Source organism: Schistocerca piceifrons, chromosome 3 (assembly GCF_021461385.2).
Source record: "Schistocerca piceifrons isolate TAMUIC-IGC-003096 chromosome 3, iqSchPice1.1, whole genome shotgun sequence".
NCBI lineage: Eukaryota > Metazoa > Arthropoda > Insecta > Orthoptera > Acrididae > Schistocerca > Schistocerca piceifrons.
In genome coordinates this window covers 876,424,499-876,449,608 of record NC_060140.1, presented here as the reverse complement: position 1 = coordinate 876,449,608, position 25,110 = coordinate 876,424,499, and the positions used below count along the sequence as shown (strand labels likewise).

General features: G+C 43.6%; 1 protein-coding gene across 1 annotated transcript in view; it reads left to right on the top strand.

The window, feature by feature from the left end:
• The window catches only part of LOC124789295 (beta-1,3-glucan-binding protein-like), a 129,071-nt gene that overhangs the window by 59,498 nt on the left and 44,463 nt on the right, over positions 1–25,110 (top strand). The window contains exons 5-6 of the mRNA XM_047256608.1: positions 6–172; positions 8,286–8,531. Coding sequence (XP_047112564.1) covers positions 6–172; positions 8,286–8,531 — 413 coding nt within the window. The remainder of the gene's footprint in view (positions 1–5; positions 173–8,285; positions 8,532–25,110) is intronic.

Below are 25,110 nucleotides of genomic sequence, written 5' to 3'. Positions count from 1 at the left end.
TTCAGGTGCACAGGCCTGCCAAACAGTGCTGAGTGCGACAAAACAGCTGCTGCCTGGTCAATCCTGCCACCAGTGCAGTCAGCCAAACTGCACACAAAGTATTCATTCTCATTTGCCTATGGTGTTATAGAAATCCGTGCTAAGTTACCTATGGGTGACTGGATTTTCCCTGGTAAGTTAATACAAAATCTGCATCGGATTTCTTGCATTAGTGCAATAAGTGCAATATTCATTGTTATTTGGATACAGTCTGTCTTACGTCAGAGGAAGCATCCTTGTATAATAATATGTAGGAATTTGGGTGATGGTGATTGCGAATGATATTCAAGTACTGAAGCCACGAATTATACACTTCAACACTTTATTAACTCTTGTTCACACAGTGTAATCAGAGGGCACTTTACACCATAGCAAGAGACACGAGCACACTATAGGACCTGACAACGGAGACAATAATTTACAAAGAAACACACTTGTATTTGTTTATGTTTGTCAATACTGGTGGCTGCTGTCGAAGTCAGGAGTTGAACCGAAACAGACTCCCTCCCTCCCCCTCGTCGCCTCCAGTGCGGAGCGAGTAGGAAGCAGGTCCTATTCAGGGATGTAGTCACGTAGAAATGCTGGTGGGTGCAGAGATCTGCCGAAGCAGGATGTTTGGTAGCGATGTTTGGGGCTGGTTGGTGGAGGTCGAATTCTGCTGTTGAAGCAGCGCTGTCTGCGTGAAGTTCCTCAGTAGTGATGTTGGAATCAGATGCAGTTTCTGTCGAGCAGGAATAAAGATAAACGTCGTCGTTTCCATCCAGCACCCAAGCAGATCTGAGGTACGCGGCCGAAAATGTGGATAATTTGTCTTTCAGTAGGATTGAAAATGTCTGTTCCTCACATCTGAGGACTTTGTAGAGCCTGGAATACGGAACTGTGTCATCATTAGTATGATGTGAGTGCAGTCGCGTAATGCTCTGCGCACAAAAGCTGGCCTTACGCTACGTGGAAGTGGGTGGGAGGGGTGGATGCTAGCGACAAGCCATTTTACTTTTTGCACCAAGGATGCTAAGTCTAAAAGGTGAAGGTAAGACGAAGTCTGCCAGCTATGTACGGCGTGCTCCAGATAAAACCTCTGCAAGGGTGGCCTTGAGGTCATGGGACACCCAGCAATACCCGTGGTGATGCGTCAGTCCATTGTGCTTTGTGGTGAATAAAAGAGGTCTTGATGGTGCAGTTCCATCTTTCCATTGCTTTATGGGTGGTAAGCAGTTGTATGAAAGTGTTGCATGGGACAGCTCTGCAAGAAGGAGTGACTAAGACTGGCATCTGTGGTCTGTCATGGCCACAGGGCAACCAAAGTGAGATATCAACACGTCTGTAAATGTCTGTTTTGTAGATTCTGTCATTATATACTCTATTGTAGCGGCCTCCACCCAACAAAGTGTATGGCTAATGGCCGCTATGATGCACTAATAGCCGATGAATTCTGGCTAAGATCCGACTAAATCCAGATGAATATGTGGAAAATGCTCTTATGGTACTTTAAAGATGGCTTGCAGTGGAAATGCGTGCTGTGTTTTGCTGTGCTGACACGTAATGCAGGTGTGTGACCATTTCCTGCTGTTTGTCTTAATTCCAGACCAGATAAAGTGTTCCATAATCAGTCTCGTGGTAGGGCGAACAAGTGGATGCGACAGATTGTGTAAGCTGCCAAAGATAATTTTCTTGAATGACATTGGGACCAAAGGTCATGGTCCACCCTGTGATGTGCCACACCATAACTGTACTATACGGTCAGGTATCTTAATGTGTTGGTCTTGTGCTGCAGCCTAATTGTTGAAGTCAATGAGCATGCTGAGGGCAGATTTAATAATTTAATACTAAATTTTCTGTCCCATTCACATGTGAGATATTCGTTGAAAATTGAGCAATAAAATCGAAACATCAGAAGTGGCGGGGAGAAACATTCCTATTAGGGTTTTGGATTACATGGATCAACGGATAGTGATCCATGAAAAGTGTGAGCGGTCAGCCCTCGATGATTTCCTGAAGTATATTATCCATCATCACCACCTAATAAAGTGCTAGTAATTCGTCATAGTGTGCCGACTACAGCTGTTGGGGTCCTTTTAACTTGCGAAAGAAACTACCTAGTGGTTGCTGCATGCCATTCAGTGTTTGTTGTAAATTTGCAGTGATTTTTGTGTCACTAATAGTCAGCAGTGATAGACAGGTGGGCCGATGGCGATGGGTGAGGCAATATCACTGCTTCCAGTAATGACCATTTGATAGGCTGAAAAGCTCGTAACATATCCTGCATTCACGAAAAAATTTGGTTTCCCGTAGTGTTCATACTGGAAAGGGTGTTGGTGAGAGGTGCTCGGATAGCTGCCGCTGGTGGAATGTGACAGCAACAGAAACTGATCATACCCAAAAATTTGCGAAGTTCCTTGTAAGTTGAAGGCCGAGGCATCAGCTGAATGAATTCAATCCTTTGCTCTATCGGTTTGATTCTCTCTGATCTAGAAATGTTACTTCCTGTTGTTGTAACTGTTTCAGGGTGTTACAAAACTGTTAAATATGATCTTTGTGCTCAAGTGGTGAAGAAGTAAAAACGAGTACATCGTTCAGGTGTGGAAAGCAGAACGGGAGTTGAGCAGTGTGGAGTTGATCAATCTCTGCCACATTTGAACTGCATCTTTAAGTCTGAATGGCATGTATAGTAATTCAAATAAACCAAAAGGGCATAATAATAACAGTTTTTGGAATGCCCTCTACTGCCATCGTTGTATGCAGGTACACATTCTTGCAATTTATGATCCTGAAAACGGAGGTATCCAATAGTGATAGTGGTGGTGGTTAGAGTTTAACGTCCAGTCGACAACGAGGTCATTAGAGACAGAGCGCAAGCTCGGGTTAGGGAAAGATTGGGAAGGAAATCGGTCGTGCCCTTTCAAAGGAACCATCTCGGCATTCGCCTGAAACGATTTAGGGAAATCACGGAAAACCTAAATCAGGATGGCCGGAGACGGGATTGAACCGTCGTCCTCCCGAATGCGAGTCCAGTGTGCTAACCACTGCGCCACCTCGCTCGGTCCAATAGTGAATGGAAAAAGCCTTTAATGTTGGGTACTGGGTATCGACCAGCGATGGTTCTGGCATTGAGGGCCCCATAGTTTTTACACATAATGTTATATCAGAATAGCTTACACAGTAACATCCAAAATACTTAAATCATTTATTCGCAATGAGACTGGTTTACACTAGCAGTTCACAATCCATAGCAATTACACAAGTACAGGGCACTCCAGTTTGCATCCAAGGTAGTTGAGAGAGTATCCTAACCTCTACAGGGTTCCTAGAATGAGCGGTCTCTAACCACAAGTACGAACGAAGGCAAGAGTAGGACTGGCTGTACGATGCTGTTGCAATGGCCTAGATACCGTCCTGGTAGTTCGGGAATATGGCATGTGGTGGTGCCAGAGGCCCGAGTATAGACTCGCTTCCATCTTGCAACACTGGCCCTGTAGTGGTCACCTCGAAATGGACTACGCAGCCAGTCGGAGAATCTATATGCCCGGTCTGTGTGTGTTATCTTTGCAGCTGCGTGGCTGGCCGCTCTTTGCGCATGTTAACGTCCGCCACTGTCGGCCAGTGGCTGAATGATGGTGGATACCACACATACGGCACTTGCTATTCTTTTTGGGTGCCAAATGGATCGGTGAAGCCCAAAAACCATTCAAGTGGTGGATAAGGTCCATAGTTAACAATTCATCTACAGCTGCTTTAGCGATTAGTAAATTATCTGGGCAGAGGCACTGTGCCTTGTAAGAGAAAAGATAATTAAATGGTCACCGTAGCTGCAAACAGGCGTTGATTTACTTCATTGGGGACATGTTGAACATGTGTGCCCCGACCAGGACTCAAACCCGGGATCTCCTCCTTACATGACAGACGCTCTATCCACCTGAGCCACCGAGAGCACAGAGGATAGTGCGCCTGCAGGGACTTATCCCTTGCACGCTCCCCGTGAGACCCACATTCCCAACATGTCCACCCCACTACATTCGTAGAGCGCCTAATAGATGTTTGCCCATCATACTCATTACTCGTGGCAGATTAATCTACCAAGTCCTGTAAGAGTTTGGGCATAGTGTGTGCGTTCGCACAAGAAGGTCAATGGCCGGGAAGCCCGGGATCTCCTGCTTAAAATATGGCAGGAGATCCCGGGTTCGAGTCCCGGTCGGGGCACACATTTTCAACATGTCCCCAATGAAGTATATCAAAGCCTGTTTGCAGCTAGGGTGTCCATTTAATTATCATTTCATTCTAACGAAAGCTGCATGGTCATCAGCGGTAACTGTTCTTTCGGGAATAGATACTACCTTCATATATACCTTGTAAGAGACGTGATGACCCTCTATGTTTCTGATTCGGTGGGCCGCGCTAACCTTAATGCTATGGTCGTGTAGGGGCTGAATGCACTGTCACAAATTGCACTGGCACTAACGTGTATGTGAATTGCAGGCCCAGAAAGGAGACAGCTTCAGTGAGAAGGTGGGGCAGTCTGCAGTGATTCTAACAGATTTATCCAGTGTTGAATGGTGTACATAGCATCTCTCCAGAAGCGGCGTGTCTTCAATTGTTCAAAGAGTCTATCATATCCAGATCCATTAAAACCTGTGTCAGTAGCTCATCGAGGTGAACACACTCGTTGTTATCCCCAGGTTTGTGGGTGAAGTTCTCTACTCTGATTTGCAGGCCCTCCACATTACGTTGAGTATCCGTGAGGTTGAAGTCCTGCGAAGTTAGGCGCTCTATATTGGCGGCAGGTGCAGGTAACAGTGATAGCAGCTGACATTTGACGTCTTTTAACTGAGTGTGTCACTTAGATAGTGATACCTGTATGGATAAATTCTCGTCTTGTATCATGAGACGTTCTCCTCCGGTGGCACAGTAAAATTTATTGGCTGTTTATACACTCATGCTCATAAATTAAGGATAATTGCAGAATGTGGTGCCTCCCATTCATGCACCAGTGCCTGTCAGAGCTCCTGAAGTGTCCCAGGGATTTAAGACGTGCAGCGATACGTCGACTGAGAGCATCCCAGACGTGAACAGGAAGGGTCACTCGATTCGCCTGATACCATCTGTTTCGGGTTACTCCTCCACGATGGCAGCTCGGTGGGGCCGTGCGTTATAATCCACCAGGAGGAAGGTGGGACCCACTGCACCCCTGAAGAGGGGGACATACTGGTGCAAAATGATGTCCTGATACACCTGACCTGTTACAGTTCCTCTGTCAAAGTCATGCAGGGGTTCACGTGCACCAATCATAATCCCACCCCACACCATCAAACCACGACCTCCTCACAGGTCCCTTTCAAGGACATTAAGGGGTTCCTGGTTACTGGTTCACGCCAGATGAAAACCCGGCGAGAATTATTGTTCAGACTATACCTGGACTCATCCATGAACATAACCTGGGACCACTGTTCCAATGACCATGTACTGTGTTCTTGACACCAGGCATTACGGGCTCTCCTGTGACCAGGGGTCAGTGGAATGAACTTTTCAGGTTTCCGGGCGAATAAACCATGTCTCTTCAGTCGTCTGTAGACTGTGTGCCTGGAGACAAGTGTTCCAGTGGTTGTGGTAAGGTCCCGAGCAAGGCTACCTGCAGTACTCAATGGCCGTCTGAGATATGGTGAGATGGTGAGATATCAGTCTACTTGTGGTGTTGTGCACTGTCACCGTACTGTAGCGCCTGGACACGTTCCCTGTCTGCTGGAATCGTTGCCATAATCTTGAGATCACACTTTGTGGCACACGGAGGGCCCGTGCTACAACCTGCTGTGTTTGGCCAGCCTCCAGTCACCCTAGTATTCTAACCCTCATAACGTCATCAACATGTGTTCTTTGAGCCATTTTCAACACACAGTCACCATTAGCACATCTGAAAACGCCTGCGCACTTCCTCGCTGCACCGTACTCTGACAACTGCTGAAGCGTCTGCAGTGGTGTTTGAGGGCGTCAGTGAACTGTGGGACAGCCTGAGTCAGAGGTCTATGGATACAGATGAAAGTGGCGAAGAAAATCCTCTTCCAACAGTGCTTCGTCCACGTCCGCCTGTATTAATGTCTACTCGAAGGTCTTTCTGTTGCCGTATTTTGTAATGATCGATCCATTTGCCACCCTGAGGTGACGTGAAATATCTGAGGTCGGTTGAACGGTAGAGGGGACCAGAACAGTGCTGAGTTCGGAGCCAGATTCTACCCGGAAATGCTGGCTGATATGACTGGATTTAAAGCACGTTATGCCGCTGCCGATGATGGGTAGTGGGACTAATCTCGTTTGGTGCATATTCGTGTTCTACAGCATTCGTTAGTATCGTTGCTATCTTTGACAACTAGTGTAGGACATAGGCGGCGTTTAAGTGTTTGCAGCGAGAAATGCACTTGTGCATGGTGGTGTCGAAGTATGGGTGAACTACCGGCTGCACGCAGTCTGTTGGCTGCTGCCCATACTCGCAGACAAAGGCTGTGCCTGCCTGATTGTTGTCACGTGGGCACAGTTTATCCCAGCCGTAGGAGCACCATGATCCGTACTGGTAGTGTCAGGCGTTTTCTGGCGCGTCCAGTACTGTTCAGGGGGAACAAAACGATTGCCGCTACTCCGTGCATGGTGTGTCGGCAAATGATTGGAAGTGATCTGGTATGATGGATGCTGGGTCTTGAATATGATCATCTTGCAACATGAAAACAGGACCTGCTAATTGTAACTCAGCTTCCTGTCGGAGTGCTTCGTTGCTTATAAAACAATATTTGAATTTCGCGAGACAATTTATTTGTCCATACTGCCCACAGCGTATGGTCGGTCATTAATATAGCGTCCACTAACGTTCGCCCCTGGTAGCTGAGTAGTCAGCGCGATGGAATGTCATACCGAACGGCCTGAGTTCGATTCCCAGCTGGGTCGGGGATTTTCTCCGCTCAGGGACTTGGTGTTGTGTTGTCCTTATCATCATCATATCATCTCCATCGACGCCTAACTCGCCGAAGTGGCGTCAAATCGAAAGACTTGCACCAGGCAGACGGTCTACCCGACGGAAGGCACTAGCCACACGGCATTTCCATTTACTAACGTTCGTAACTGGGGCCAAAACTGTTCAGTTTTTCAGAGGAGACAGCCTGTTCAGCTTGCTGTTCTGGTAATTTATCACGTCTTTGAAGCAATGCAGCCTCGGCGATGGTGACAGAATGACGTCGCTGACTGTAGCTGCATGCTCACGTATGTGAGGCAGTAAAGCGGTGCACTTTGCAGCATCATCGAAAATGTTGTTGGCAGTGAACACTGATTCGACTACCGGAAACTAAGTATGTGGTTGGTCCGATAAGAAATGTGGAAGCCTCGGAACAGTGTGTTCTACAGTGTGACTGTTAGGAAAGTGTCTCTAAGAGACAAACATTATTGTTTCAGGGTTATGCGCAAATGGTATCCAACGATCGACGGTCATGCGGTAGCAACTCCAGAAATCTTCTGGTGTGGCTTTGCCAGCCGAACACTGCTGATGTTAAAAAACCGATTCATTGCTTTAATGTAGCACATACCGCAGTGGGAAGAGTAAGGCATTGCTGTTGTGTTCATATACTGGTATCGAGTATGGGTTCTGTAGCAAAAGAAGATATAAACCTCTGATTTTCTTCCATCTAAGATAAGTCAGTCAGATCGGTGGAAGATTGCACTGAATGTTGCCACGTGGTATCAGCCCATGCTAGAATACATGAGAGAAGCAGTTGATAGTCACTTACACTCGTGTTTTCTGACTTAAGCGGTTCCATATAGCTCGTTGCACTATGTAATCCTTGGAAGTTTCCGTCCAAACTGGGGAAAGGCCCTAATAGCTTCTCATGCACTTCACTATCCATTGTCTTGGCGATAAGCGACGTGGCATGTTCATTGAGTTCGAAAAAATAAACCGTTGTCGCTGGTCAAAAATGCAGAAATTTGAGTGACAGTGAGTACGAATGATATTCAATTGCAGAAACCACAAAGTATTCACTTTAACACTTTATTAACTCTTGTACATGCAGTGGAATCAGAATACAATTTGCACCACATCATCAGGCACGAGAACACTAGCATACCTGACAACAAAAACAATACTTGCCAAGAGTCACACTTTTTCTTTGCCTTTGTTTCTTTATACTGGAGATCGCTGTTAGTGTTGGAGTCGATGCCGCCTCGGGTATTTTATAAATATTTTCACTGACTGAAATATAATAAATTAACTTTTGCAGAGATCTGGCTTGAACCAAAAGAAAATTACTACGGACACCTCAACTATCAATCAGGGCAGATCAGAATAGCAATGGCACGAGGAAATGAAGATTTAACAAAAGATGGGGCCCAACTTGGCAATACTTTACTTGAAGCCGGCTGCAGACTTGGCCTGAAAACAAAAATTCGGAATGAGATGTACACAAAGAGTAACTGGACACCTTTTGGATCTGACTTCCATGTTTACAGAGTTATTTGGGATAAAGGTAGAGTAAAGAAATTTTCCATTTTTTTAAAAAATAGTACTGTAAATTGTAGCAGTATGTTTGAGGTCTGTAAAAATAGAGAAACTAATCTGGTTTAACTTCGTTTATTTTTAGTCTACAAATTGAGCCTCTTTGTATTTCTCTGGAGATAACGCTTTCTGAACATTTCAGACTGATACTGTTAGGCACGCATGCACGCACTACTTTTTAAGAAGTCTACAGTTGAAAGTTTATTTAATAGAAACTTCTATTTCAGGAGACGTTTACCTCCAAACAAACCATCATATCAACTGAAGCTGTCAATTTCTGATAAATAAATGTTCTTGACATTATTGTCTAAATTCAGCCACTCAGCCATTTTATTGTGGTCATGTGTGTACGATCATAGACAGCTAGCCATTAAAATTACAATAATAGGGAAGATAGGAAATAATGAAATTTTACATATACGTATCATAAGAAGAAGAAAACACGATTAAATTGGCAGGTGATTTGGGCATGTGCAGCGTGTTAAATTTACCATGTTTTACGCAACTTAATTTCTAAGCAGTTTTTAAACAACAGTTTTCCATTTTTATTATTAGATTTAAGTTGGTCTTCACTGCAATCGAGAGTGTTACACTGACACACTTGTTTGGTTGTAGGTCATTTTAAAGCTTTCTTCGGTGTGAGTTCATTTTGGGTTTCATCTATCATTCATTTCTTCCATTCCTTTTTCATGTTCACTTTAAGTGGTTTATTTATCGAGACATGAATAGGTTGCAGTTGTGAAGTAAATCCTCTCAAAATAACAGCAAACTCTATATTTCCCTGTTTCAATTTATTTGTTTCATTTTTTTAAATGACTACTGAACTGCTCCAGCACAATAAAAGAACTCTTCTTCAATAAAGCACCTTTCCTTCTCTGCGACACTCTGTTAATCCATAATTTCCTACCAGCCTCGTCCATCCAGCCCTTTTTATGTACGTGCACAACAACATCTGACGGTATTTCATAAGATTTTGGCATTGCTCTGCGCTTGAAAATGATCATTGCATTAATTTTAGTACCGTCAGATTCTGGTTAAAGAAAAAGACAAAAGGAAAAACTGGACGGATCAAAATGGTGACGAAACTGGATACGTAAATGGATTTTCTGGATTTAGAATTGGAACATGGAATGTAAGGTCAATCATGACGGGGGGAATGAAACAACTTGGAGGAGAACTGAGTAAATATCAATGCATAGTGGCAGCAATTCAAGAAACAAGACTTCCTCAGGGTGTTATGAAGATTGGAGATACTCACACGCTCTTTAACAGCAATGAGCTAAGCCCAGCCTGGACTTCTGGAGTTGGTTTTGCTGTACACAATAAAATGATATCGGCTGTCAACAAATGGTCTCCTGTAAACGACCGAATCTGTTGGATGATTTTACACGCTAAACCATATAAGATCTGCCTAGTCAACTGTCATGCCCCATCAGAGGATGCCGATGAAGAAACAAAGAATAACTTCTATCTAGAACTAGAGAATGTAGTAGACAAACTCCCAAGACACTCAATTCAGTTGATAATGGGAGACTTCAATGCCCAAGTGGGAAGAGAAGTGCAGTATCGTCCAACGATAGGGCCTGATAGTATCCATGAAACAAGCAACGAGAATGGTATCAAATTAATTAACCTTGCCGATACAAGGAGAATGATCGTTAGAAGCACATACTTCCCCCGCAAAGCAGTGCATAAAGTAACCTGGATATCCCCAGATGGAAGTACGATGAACCAGATCGATCACGTTCTTGTTAACCGAAGACATCATTGTAGTGTCGAGCATGTAAGATCCTTTCGCGGGGCAGATATGAATTCAGACCATTTCTTAGTGGTAGTCAAACTACGTCTGAAACTTTCAACCATGTGGAGAAGAAATTCTGAAATGATGGTCCGCTTCGACAAGAATAAGTTGAAAGATGTAGAAGTGAGACAGCGCTATCAAGAAAAAATTGCAGAACATCTCACAATAACAGAGAACCCTACCAGTGTGGAGAACGCATGGATGCTGCTGAGGAATGCAGTGTTAGAAAGTGCAAAAGAAGAACTAGTTTGCGATGCAAAACGAAGAAGTAAACCTTGGTTCGATGAACAATGTCGAGAATCTGTTGAGATTAGATCAGCGAAGAGGATAAAATGGCTACAGCAACTCTCGGAAGAAGCAAGGGTAGCTTACTACGAAGCGAGGCGTAACACGGACCAACTCATGAGAAAGAAGAAACGGGACCACCACAAAAGTCTGTTGATTGCAGTCGAAGAAGCAAAGTCGTCACGCTCGTTTTTCCAGGCCTCAAGATTCGCCAGAGGCGCATACAGACAACGTACATTGGTCCTAACGAATGAGACGGGTGAAGTTGTACCGCCAGAAGAGCAAGCAACCCTATTTAAAAAACATTTTGAAAACCTATTGAATCCCGACAACCCACCAGTAGGGACAACACAGACGGATGCCCGTTTTGACAGAGTTGAAGTCCCTGAACCATCTGAGGAAGAAATCAGTGTTGCCCTAAAAGCACTCAAGAACAACAAGGCTCCAGGAGGTAGTGGTATCACAGCTGAGATGCTTCGCTTGGGAGGGGAAACACTGGTGGGTGCTTTGAAACGATTAATTTCTACCATCTGGGAAGCAGAAGTTATTCCTGAGGAATGGAAGGGAGCAATCATATGTCCCATATTCAAGAAGGGAGATGCTACTCATGTATCCAACTACCGAGGGATTTCGTTACTTGAAATTGGCTACAAAGTTTTTACAACACTGCTACTAAACCGCATGAAACCACTGGCTGAAGGAATTGTAGGGACCTATCAATGTGGGTTCGTTGCTGGACGATCGACAATTGATCACATATTTACTCTGAGGCAGTTGATAGAAAAATTCTACGAATTCAATAAGGATCTACACCTCATCTTCATCGATTTTCGACAAGCTTATGACAGCATTGACCGCGCCACGTTATGGGAAACGTTAGAGGAACTTGGCATCCCATCAAAATACATCCGCTTAATTGCTGCTTGCTACTCTCAGTCTACGGCCCAAGTGCGGTTTGGTAATCAACTATCACCATCATTCAGTATACAAAATGGATTGAGACAAGGAGATCCATTGGCGCCAATATTATTCAATTTGGCCCTGGAAAAAGTAAGCCGTGACACTTGTCGAACCAGAGAGATGGAGATGGTGGGAGCAGACACAATCTTGGCATTTGCTGATGATGTTGTGATCCTTGGCGACACTCTAGAGCAAGTACGCAGGGATACTTCCCGATTCCTCCACAATGCAGAGAAAATTGGGCTGGTGGTGAACGAGGAAAAAACTAAATATCTTGTTGTATCACGCCGCCGAGATCTCCCTCCTTCCATTGATGTCGACAGGCATACCTTCGAACGAGTTGAAGAGTTCAAGTACCTGGGCTCCATACTAACAAATAGAAGTGAAGTAACGAAAGAAGTACAGCAACGTATAACAAATGCTAATCGCATGTTCTTTAGCCTGAACAATCTTTTCAGATCTCGGCTGATATCGCAGAAGAACAAGATCCACCTATACACGACACTGGTGAGACCAGTACTTTTATACGGCTGTGAAACTTGGGCAACATCAGCAACAGCAGAAGAAGCAATATGTGCATTTGAAAGGAAGGTACTTCGGAAGATATATGGACCCATCTACAATGCCATGGAAGGTAAATGGGAACGAAGAAAAAAAGAAGATTTATACCAGCGGTATGGAAAGCCACACATTGGACGAATATTGGCGCAGAAGAGACTCCAATGGTTTGGCCACATCCTACGGGCAGACGGATCCCTTCCAAACAGAGTCCTCCACTCTCAACCCACAGGAAAACGCCCTAGAGGACGCCCAAGAACTCGATGGAAGGATAGGATAACAACGATCCTGAAAGAAGTGGAACCAGCAGCCGTGGAGGAGGACGCCAACGACCGGATGAGATGGACTGCCATCTGCAACAGCTCCCTCCTCTCGTGTAATTGACAGACACTGCGTGTGTGTTTTTTTTTTGTTTTTTTGTTTCTGTAATGTATCCCTCTTGCCTTTTAAACCTTTGATTGAATGCCCTGTTTATTTTTTTCGTTTTTCTTTAAGCTGTAATGTACATATGTAACTTTTACTACTGTATAGAGTACTTTTGTAAGTCTTTTTGTCTTTACTTTTTCCTTTTGTTCTTCTTGCTGTAGGCCTTAAAGGCCCGATAAGGCAATAAATGATGATGATGATGATGACCGTCAGCACAACATGAAAGGAGTATGGTGTAGTGCATTTTTCTCATGTCCAGTTGTTTTTACAGTAACAATTTTAGCACCTTTCATGGCAACAGTTCTTTTACTCGGCACATCTGATTTCAGAGGAGTTCCGTCCGTATTCGCTATTTGGCCTTGTTCCACACTGGTTTTCTTTCTACATTGGATAAGAAAGCGATGGAAAAATAAGATTTTCTCTTCATACTCTTACGGCATTTTTTGAGATATTTTGGTTTTGGTTCGCATACTAAGTCGATGATGCTTCATAAACCTGTAGTACCAACCCCAACTCCACCCTTAATGTCTGTCAAGCTCCTCTGTAGTGGTAGCTTACGAGCATGTATTTGGATCTTGCCATTTTGACGGCGTTCTTGAATCCATTTCAGTACGTCATCTTATAGTTCTGGCCATTTTGCTTTCAGTCCTCTATTTGCACATTTAGTCTTTATCATTTTTTTCAGCTCTTCTTTACTACCCCGCCAGTAGCGAGTGGTTTTCTTTCTGTTGGTGGAGGGCCGAAATACCGCTCAGCTGCTCTGTTTCCATGTTCTTATGCGTATGCTATGATCCGCATCATATGAACACCCTTTTTTTCATTGTGAAACTAGCTAATACTAACAAAAATATTGTATTATTACCGATAACACAATTCGCTTTCAATTCAAGTTCAATGGCACCGTAGACTGCAATGTTACATGACAGGCTAGACAGTGTTCTGGGCGGGTGGGAGACATAGTGTTAGCGAGCTTGTGGATCCACGCAAATTATGTTCGTCGCATCGGTGCAGTGCTGCTGCTAGTCGAATCCAATGTTGGCAGATATAGTTAAGTTTCCCGTGGCATCGAATATATGACCATATTTAAGACTGGCGGGAATTTTAAATCAAACGCTGGGTATTTTTATCTTAATTTCGAGTATAAGACGCACCCGAATTTTAGAGGCAATTTTTCGAAGAAAAACGTGCTTCTTATAGTCCGCAAAATACGGTACTACACACAGCTACTGAGTGTGGCAGCAACTATGGCTCTAAGTCGACTGGGCGTTAAGTTGGATCGACCTTTGATACAGGTACGTCATTCCGTGCTGCTTCAACTCTGTGATAGAGTTCAGCAGTCATAGTGGCTGGCAAATGGTAGCATGATAGTGTGCTGGCAACCCGTGACCTGATGTATTTAATGGGTGAGTGATCTGGAGACCATAGTGATAAGCGATACAGTCAAATATGGTCAGGACAGCTTGGGCAACATGCAGTTTTCTTTGTATATTGAAAGACAGGGCAGAGCCAAAGGCCTTAATACACCTGCTGCGCAAATTACTAGCTGTGAACCAGAATAAATCGTGTTGTGTGCCCAGTGGTATCCATTCCACCATCCAAGGTTCACTCTCCTCAGAGCCTCCAAACGCAGATATGCCCAACATAATGCTGCACACTTACTCAGCACTCATCTTAAAATACGACATAGTGCCACTTCATTATCCAGTTTGGTTTCAAGCAGCGCTAGTTCGAGAATATTTTTCTACAGTAGTGCCTTATCATTTGGCGCCTCTCTCTCCTTCCTCCTATTCCTCATACACTTTCACCCACGTCCGTTCTTGCTACTAATTGTGACACACACCGAATACAAATCTTGGTCTTGCACGCCTCTGGTGCTCCAAGTGGTCAAAATAAATGTTGCATATTGCTGAAACTTTAATATTGAAAGTTGCGATCCAGAAATATGACATCAATACGTTGTTTTGTTTGTAACGTAATTCCACAGCAGACATGTTTCATTTTTCTACTGTCAGGGGGCAATGTATGCAGTCTACGGCAACCGCGTCACATGTAAACATTGCAGTACATGCAGTGTCTGCCATTACGAGAGTCGTGTTGCTACACGATGGTTCGGATAACAATAACGTACCATCAGTGGCGCTGTATAGTCGCTCTTATGGAGCAGGAATGAGATAAGTGGACATCATAGAGAACGTTACTTTGAGACTAAAGTGGAGTCTCTAGAATCTGGAACAAGTTTCTAGAGACAGGATCAGATGAGGATAGTCACGGAAGTGGCTGCAGAAGAAAAGGAACAGGTGTGTAGGACTGATATCTGTGTATAACAACAAGCAGAAACCCTCAACCCAATGCTGCACACCTGCAGCAGCAGTTCCAAGCAACTACGAGAGTGTAGTTGTCAACACAATTGATACAAAATAAGCTCCATGAGCAGAGATTATGTTCCAGAAGTCCTCTCACTGCTCCTGCTTTATATTGGGTTCAGAGAGGGGTTCATGTCGGATGGACACAAAACCACTTTCTGGACTAGGTAGCAATGTGACACAACGCTCTTTCCTGACGAGACCCGCATCAGTCTCCACACTGACAATACTGATATTCGTGTGTGGAGGCAGCTAGGACAACGTTCACACCATGACTGTATCACAGACCACCACTTTTATCGAGGTGGTTCCGTCATGTTTGGAGGTGGTGCCATGTGTGGCTGTAGTACAACCATTGTGCGAATGTGTGGGAGGATGGCTGGTGATAAATATGGGGATGACATCTTTGCATGCATTGTGGCTCTTATTGGTAAACATCTTGGAGTAGCATTCGTACTGATGGACGAAAATGCACGCCACATCATCACACTCTTGTGAACACCTTCCTCGTGGAGCATGGAATGAGTGGGATGTAATTTCCGCCATATTCTCTAGAACTCAGCTGCATCTAGAATGCATGCGCCATGATAAAATGAGTGGTGTGTAATCGTCCTGCCCCACCAGTGATGAACCGATCGAGGTGGCGCAGTGGTTAGCACACTGGACTCGCATTCGGGAGGACGACGGTTCAATCCCGTCTCCGGCCATCCTGATTTAGGTTTTCCGTGATTTCCCTAAATCGTTTCAGGCAAATGTCGGGATGGTTCCTTTGAAAGGGCACGGCCGATTTCCTTCCGAATCCTTCCCTAACCCGAGCTTGCGCTCCGTCTCTAATGACCTCGTTGTCGACGGGACGTTAAACACTAACCACCACCACCACCACCACCAATGATGTTACAGGGCATCAATAGAGGCCGCTGAGGAGGAATGGGATAATATTCCACAAGTTTATCTGGCCAATATGGTAAGGAGTACGCTTAACTGCACACAAAAGTGTCTCCATTTTCAAGGAGGGCCAGCTAATTCACAAACACTGTGTTATGCAAGATGACAGTGAGAAGTAACTAAGTGTTTGAAGCAGAATCAAAGATTTTGTTTTTCTTTATGTTTATCAAGTGGAAACGTATTTATCCTCTTTATTTTTGTTTTCGACGACTTTATCTGACAGACAAAAAATCAGTTTCGTTTATTATTACGCCCAGTATTGACAATACAACAATACACGGCATTTATTTTGACACTTTATTTGTGATACGTTCTGTTCAGCTATCTTACTGTTGTGATACCTCTGTTGTCCCTCTCAGCTTGGCGTCCCAAGTAGTGACTTGTGCACTTCGGCATTAAACTGGCCTTGGCTGCAGGGTGCACGCCTCTTGGTGTCCCTCTCTCTATTGTAGCATCAAGGGAAGTTGCAAGATGAGCCACTGAGATGACAGTTTGTGGTGCTCCAGGTGTGACTGCGCAGTCTGGATGGAAACTTGCATTGCAGCAAACATGCCCCTTTTCTGATACAAGGTACATGACATGCTTGTACAATTCTGCAGGACCAAATGAACAATTTGTTTGTAATCTTGGGCACTAGTAGGTGGAGCTTCTGAGATCCTGTATTGCACTGAGCGTGGCTCCTCTGAAACCATCATTCTGTATTTGCATGACAGTGCAGCATGCAGCAGGTGATAAACTTCAGTCTTGATAGAATGTAACCATAGGGCTCTCCTGTCCTCAAACGTGCTGGCATTTGGGCTCAAAATGGCTCTGAGCACTATGGGACTTAACTTCTGAGGTCATCAGTCCCCTAGAACTTAGAACTACTTCAACCTAACGAACCTAACGACATCACACACATTGATGCCCGAGGCAGGATTCGAACCTGCGACCTTAGCGGTAGCGCGGTTCCAGACTGTAGCGCCTAGAACCGCTCGGCCGTCCCGGCCGGCTGTGCTGGCATTTCTTCTTCTCACATAAGGCATAACATGACCTCATAATCAGACAAAACTGAAATGCAATTTCTGAATGGGTAACATATCCTACCCACATAGACCACCTACCCTATTCTCATAAGGCGTGTTATGTATTCTGTGTGTTGTATATTTTGAGCTATTGATCTGCATTGCATTCGCTTGAGATTTCCTTGGATGAATAAAGATAAATAAATAAACCTTTCCTTGTGTACAGAATGTAGATGGTGGTTCCGCTTCTTGCTTTGTACAGTTCCGTATCCAAGTTCGTAATGCACTTCCTGTCAGGATGACAGTTGTTACATTCCACCTTCATGCAATATTGCAATTTTAATACCCAGAAGTTTTTGTATAGCTTAACATGTGGTACATTCTGTCAAAACAAAGCACCAAACACGAAAGAACATTGCAATAATATAGTTGCCTCGTAAACCGTACTAAAATGTTGATGGTGTTGAGACAGCAACCAGCCACAAATTTATTTTCAGTTCCTTTATTCAAATGGTACCGTTACTGGTTTCGAATCATTACGATTCATCTTCAGACGGTTTTCATGGTTTCATTACAACATGTAGTGCGTTTCCTTTTTACAAATTAATTGTCCTAAAATATAAACAATACATAATTATAAGCACGCAACACAGATGGTTGCGTTACAGATTTGCATTGGATATGACTTACGCGAAACGTCGGTTTGCAGTGTTTGTTTTCATAGTTTTCGTCCACCAGATGTGAATATGTTCCCACTGCATTCTTATCGTCGATTTTCTAGAATAACGTATTTATTCTTTTCCAGTTTATTGATTGCTTCCAGCATTGTGCAGAACGTAATTTTCCGAATATATGAACACTATCTTCGCTGCCTGCATAATGAGTAATGTGATTCGCAGATTTGTCGAAAGATTCATCGCTCATCATTAAATAATTCCGATAGTCATCTGGCTCTACTGTAAGTTCTCTTAGCGTGATAGTATGGCTGTGTGTAGAACATCTTCCAAGTCACTTTTTGCCCAGAGCCACTTCGTCGTGCTTGTCTTTTCATAGTATGAAGCAATGCAATGCAGAGTGATTCCGTGATGATGTTACAAACTTTCAAGGATGACGGAAAAAAAAAAACATAGCCTTGCCATTTTCTCTTGCTTGCAGGGCCGTATCGTCAGGTTTAACCAGCTGAACTTGGGTTCCAAATACAACACCAAAAATTCCGTGAGAGTTGCCGTGATATGGGATTTCCATTCTTGATAAATTTCTTACATCCATATCTACATCCATGCTCCATAACCACCTTATAGTGTATGGCAGAGGATACTTTATGTACCACTGTCAATTTGTTCTGTACCAACTGCGAATGGTTCAGAGGAAGAACAATTGCTGGTAAGCCTCCACTTGGGCTCGAATCTGTCTAACTTTACCTTCAGGTCTTTTTGTAGGATATATGTAGGAGGTTGACTTGTCTAGCAATGTACGTTCTCAGAACTTTAACTGTAAACCACATTGTGATGATAACACCTTTCTTGCAGCATCTGCCACTGGAGTTGACTGAACATTTCTACATCTACATGGATATTCTGCAAATCGCATTTAAGTGACTGGCAGAGGGCCCATCGAACCACCTTCACAATTCTCTATTATTCCAGTCTCGTATAGCGCACAGAAAAAACGAACACTTATATCTTTCCGTGCGAGCTCAGATTTCACTTATTTTGTTATGGTGATTGTTTCTCCCTACGTAGGTAGGTGTCAACAAAATATTTTCGAATTCAGAGGGCCGCGCGGGATTAGCCGAGCGGTCTTTATAGGCGCTGCAGTCATGGACTGTGCGGCTGGTCCCGGCGGAGGTTCGAGTTCTCCCTCGGGCATGGGTGTATGTGTTTGTCCTTAGGATAATTTAGGGACTGATGACCTTAGCAGTTATGTCCCACAAGATTTCACACACATTTGAACATTTTGAATTCAGAGGAGAAAGTTGGTGATTGAAATTTCGTGAAAAGATTCTGCCGCAACGAAAACCGCCTTTGTTTTAATGATGTCCACACCAAATCTTGTATCATTTCAGTGACACTCTCCTATTTCGCGATAACAGAAAACGTGCTGCCCTACTTTGAACATTTTCGATGTACTTCGTCAATCCTGTCTGGTAAGGATCTCACACTGTGCAGCAGTATTCTAAAAAAAGGACGGACAAGCGTAGTGTAGGCAGTCTCCTTAGTAGGTCTGTTCTAAGTGTCCTGCCAATAAAACGCTGTCTTTGGTTAGCCTTCCCCACAACATTTTATATGTGTTTTTTACAATTTAAGTTGTTCGTAACCGTAATTCCTAGGACTTTGGCTGAATTTACGGCCTTTGGATTTGACTGATTTATCGTGTAATAGAAGTTTAACGGATTCCTTTTAGCACTCATGTAGATGACCTCACACTTTTCATTATTTAGGGTCAATGGTCAATTTCCGCACCATACAGATATCTTTTCTAAGTCGTTTTGAAATTTGTTTTGATCTTCTGCTGACTTTACTAGTCGATAAACGGGAGCGTCACCAGCAAACAACCTAATACTGCTGCTCAGATTGTCTCCCAAATTGTTTATATAAATAATAAACAACAAAGGGCCTATAACACTATCTTGGGAAACCCCAGAAATCACTTGTGTTTTACTCGATGACTTTCCGTCAATTACTACAAACTGTGACCTTTCTGACAGGAAATCACAAATCCGGTCACATAACTGAGGCGATATTCCATAAGCACGCAATTTCACTACAAGCTGCTTATGTGGTACAATGTCAAAAACCTTCCGGAAATCCAGAAATACGGAATGAATTTGAAAGCCCTTGTCAATAGCATTCAACAGTTCCTTCGAGTAAAGAGGTAGCTGTGTTTCACAAAAACGATGTTTTCTAAATCCGGTTTCAGTGTGTGTCAGCAGACCGTTTCCTTCGAGGTAATTCACAGTGTTCGAACACAATATATGTTCCAAAATCCTGCTGCATATCGACTTTTACGGTATGGGCTTGTAATTTAGTGGATTACTCCTACTACTCTTCTAGAATATTGGTGCGATTGTGCAACTTCCCTGTCTTTGGGTACGGATCTTTCGTTGTGCGAACGGTTGTATATGATTGTTAACCCGGCAGTGCATGCACCTGGAAACTGGACGGCAGTACATGCAGCTGGTCTCACAGACCGTTGCAGTTTCTATCTTTCTGAATTTGCATTTAAATGTATATTATGGAGGGAAGCGTTATTAAATAAAGTAATATCATTAAAAATCAGTTTAGTGAATATATTTAAGGGATAAATTTAATATTTTGGCCAAAAATATTTACACAGACGGAGATACATAAAATTTAGCTTTTATCAAAATAATGCATGTATTCAATCAGATATTTTGTCGATACAGTCTAGGCACACAGTAACACAATGTTCAAGGCAAATGTATTTCTTGCAGTTCTTACAAATATATCTTGTTTTTCTGTTTTTGCTTCTTCAGTCCACACACCATCCTCGTGAAGTCGCAATTGATTCCACTTCAGAAATTTTCACACTGCAAAGCTCTCCAATTCTCTCAGTTATCTTCCTTGCCAATATTTTTGACATTACTCTTTGCTGAAGATGATCATGCAGAAGCGCAAAAGAAAGCTCCCTCAAAAGCTCTCTTCTTCTCAGTTGTTCCTTCTGATTTGAGTTGAAAATAATAGCAGCATTTATCACAGATGTGTTCATGATGCTATAAAAAACAACCATTGGCCATCTTCTTGCGTTTCCAGCTACTGATACATTATGTGTTGCACTCATTCCGTCTAAAACGTCAACTCCACCCTTAGTAAGGTTATAGAAAGTGATAATTTCTGGTTTTTTATCATTACCTGTATTTTAGTCAATATTTCCATTGTGGGGCATCGTTGACAGTAGTAACACCACTCTATTTCGTTTCGGCACATAAGAGACTAAGGTACAATTTTTCTGAAACCCAAACATAGCTGACTTTTCTTGTCGGTTTTTAGTGTTAATAAATACCCTTGGGACTTGTCTTTTGTTCTTCCTCAGGGTACCAACGATGGCCGTCTTCTTCGTAATCAATGAGTTTGCAAGCTCGTAACTTGTAAAATAATTGTCGCAAGTTATGTTGCTGCCTGTATTCAGGATAGGTTGGCAAAGTCTCTGAACGAGTTCAACTGGTCTGTTGTCCTGTCTGTAAGGGCCTTCAGGCTGTTGACCAATATACACCTCAATGTTGAATGTGTAAAACATTCTGGCATCCACTGCTGTAAAAATCTTTACTCCATACTTGTTTGGCTTATTTGGCATGTACTGTCGGAATCTGCATCTTCCACGGAATGCTTCTAGTTTTTAATCAACTGTCACGTATTCAGAAACTGTATAAGCCTTCTGAAAGTTTTCAACAGTTAGACTGAGCACCTGTCTTATCGCCGCCATTTGATCTGTTTTCTCCCTTTCCATTCACGTTTGTTTATCGTCCAATCTGAGGTATCGAAGGAGAAAACGAAATCTGTTTAAGCCCATTGTGAGATGAAATATTTCAATTCCTGTGCCATCTGCTCGCCACAAATCTTGTAGACTTAGTCGATGGGCACTTATACCAGCGTAGTACAATAATCCCAATAAGGCCTTTATTTCAGCTTTATTAGTTTGTTGTGCATCTCTTTCCCTTTAAAAGTTTCCCTGGATACTTTGAATGTACCTATTAGTGCAGTCAACAAGTATGTGTATAATGTTTTCATAAAAAAAAACAGTTCCCAGCACTGTAGAAGATTTGTAGCACTTTTCGCAGCACCTTTCACACCTGGTAAATGAGTTATGATGTTATGACAATGTGTGCGGGAGTTCTTTGACGGAGCACGTGAGTTCCATACTGTTCCGTCTTTACCGACAAACACATCACTGTCAGCACTACAATCACTGTCTCCTGATTCATCACTCGACGTTTCTTGTTCGGCACCGGGATCACTTTTCCACTCTGGGTCCTGGATTTCTTCGAAGTCGATTTCTCCATCTTCAGAATCACCAGCGTCACTTTCAGCCATTGTTTCTTCAATCAAGTTCCTAATTCTCGCCTCCTGTGCCTCGTAAGAATAAGCCATGGTGCAGTTACAACACTTACAACACACTAAAATATGGTACAAAGCACTAAACTAAGCAGATTCCGCAAATAAGCGCGTGCGTGAATAACCTTGGCGGAGCTAACAATAAACTGAGACCAGTGCACGCGGCTGGCCTGTGAGACCCTAGACCTCTTTGTTGTGAGCTAGTCGGAAGTGCTATTGTTGAAATACCAGATACACCATACCAAAGGACTCCTATTACACTCACTTAAAGGTACTGAGAAGATAGCTTCTTGGAAACAACTTTCACACATTACATTAATGTGAAAATATTCTCCTTGGTCTGACAGACCACCTGCGTGTACGGTACTGACGGGTTAAGTGTGGAGCTATTGTTTCATCACACTCTCAAAGGAACGTTCTGGACTGAAATCTTGTTTTTGTAAAGGTAAGTTGCTTCGCTACTCCGAGGGTATCTACTTCTACGTTGGCAGCTGTGCTTGATTCGAATTCTGGAATATTTACTTCGTTTTCTTTGGTGAAGGTATTTCGGAAGACTGTGTTTAGTAATTCTCCTTTGGCAGCACTGTGGCTGATAGTATTTCAACTGCTATCGTGTAGAGAAGGCATTGATTGTCTGCCGCTAGCATATTTCACATACGATCAGAATCTCTTTGGATAAAGATTTCGTGCTTACTAAATGAATCTGTAACTAAATGTCCTGCTTGTCTTTGAATCTACACTCCTGGAAATTGAAATAAGAACACCGTGAATTAATTGTCCCAGGAAGGGAAAACTTTATTGACACATTCCTGGGGTCAGATACATCACATAATCACACTGACAGAACCACAGGCACATAGACACAGGCAACAGAGCATGCACAATGTCGGCACTAGTACAGTGTATATCCACCTTTCGCAGCGATGCAGGCTGCTATTCTCCCATGGAGACGATCGTAGAGATGCTGGATGTAGTCCTGTGGAACGGCTTGCCATGCCATTTCCGCCTGGCGCCTCAGTTGGACCAGCGTTCGTGCTGGACGTGCAGACCGCGTGAGACGACGCTTCATCCAGTCCCAAACATGCTCAATGGGGGACAGATCCGGAGATCTTGCTGGCCAGGGTAGTTGACTTACACCTTCTAGAGCACGTTGGGTGGCACGGGATACATGCGGACGTGCATTGTCCTGTTGGAACAGCAAGTTCCCTTGCCGGTCTAGGAATGGTAGAACGATGGGTTCGATGACGGTTTGGATGTACCGTGCACTATTCAGTGTCCCCTCGACGATCACCAGTGGTGTACGGCCAGTGTAGGAGATCGCTCCCCACACCATGATGCCGGGTGTTGGCCCTGTGTGCCTCGGTCGTATGCAGTCCTGATTGTGGCGCTCACCTGCACGGCGCCAAACACGCATACGACCATCATTGGCACCAAGGCAGAAGCGACTCTCATCGCTGAAGACGACACGTCTCCATTCGTCCCTCCATTCACGCCTGTCGCGACACCACTGGAGGCGGGCTGCACGATGTTGGGGCGTGAGTGGAAGACGGCCTAACGGTGTGCGGGACCGTAGCCCAGCTTCATGGAGACGGTTGCGAATGGTCCTCGCTGATACCCCAGGAGCAACAGTGTCCCTAATTTGCTGGGAAGTGGCGGTGCGGTCCCCTACGGCACTGCGTAGGATCCTACGGTCTTGGCGTGCATCCGTGCATCGCTGCGGTCCGGTCCAAGGTCGATGGGCACGTGCACCTTCCGCCGACCACTGGCGACAACATCGATGTACTGTGGAGACCTCACGCCCCACGTGTTGAGCAATTCGGCGGTACGTCCACCCAGCCTCCCGCATGCCCACTATACGCCCTCGCTCAAAGTCCGTCAACTGCACATACGGTTCACGTCCACGCTGTCGCGGCATGCTACCAGTGTTAAAGACTGCGATGGAGCTCCGTATGCCACGGCAAACTGGCTGACACTGACGGCAGCGGTGCACAAATGCTGCGCAGCTAGCGCCATTCGACGGCCAACACTGCGGTTCCTGGTGTGTCCGCTGTGCCGTGCGTGTGATCATTGCTTGTACAGCCCTCTCGCAGTGTCCGGAGCAAGTGTGGTGGGTCTGACGCACCGGTGTCAATGTGTTCTTTTTTCCATTTCCAGGAGTGTATTTGGGATGGATCCTAGAGTGACAAACAATATTCAAGTGTTGTTCGAACAAGTGTTAGCTGCCTGCTTTGTTGTGGACTGCAGCCAATCAGGGTAATGTTTTTATCAATCAGGATATCTTTGTACCATTTACTATTTTTGTCTCAAATGGCTGCTGTTTACCTATCTGCATTATTTTCTACTAAAACTAACAGTTTTATTACCTTTATGATTTCTAGTAAGTATTTCAGTTGTCTTTCCACCTTCCACCAAGCTCTTAGGCTTGTGATAATCCTTTAATTGCAGCAGCTGTGAAGAGAGCTTCTGACAATAGTAATATTTTATTTTATTTAGTCCTTCAAATCCTATATGTATAGAATATATACAAGGGTATTGGACATGGTTAGGTATTTACAAGATAAAATACAGTTTGTATTTCAATCCTAAGGACTAGATATTGAAGTAATTTAGCACAGATTCATAAATACAACAATCATTACAGGCAACATACAAAGTAGAATATTAATAATGCATCTTTATTTTTGTTGTTTGGCTTTTATATATTTTGTCAGACTGTAAAAGCAATGATCAATTAAATATGCCTTTACTTCAGCCTTAAAACTACAGAGTTTACCTATTGATTTAATATGTTTAGGTAGATTATTGAAAATCTTTATCCCAGTATGTAGTGTGCCTTTTTGGCACAATGATGTTCTCACCTGTTTCACATGAAGGTCAGATTTTTGCCTTGTATTGTGTGCATGTATATCTTCATTTTTTAATAAGATATCTGGGTGTCTATCGATATATTGTTTGATGAAAACTAGTGTTTTGTAGATAAAAATGCAAGGAAGAGGAAGAACTGACAGTTTTTTGGATATGGGTCTGCACGATTTCGTATTGTTTACCCCTTCAATAATTCTTAGTATTCTCTTTTGCATCCTGAAAAGTTTAATATTTGTTGTTGTATTGCCCCAGAAGATTATGCCATATTTAA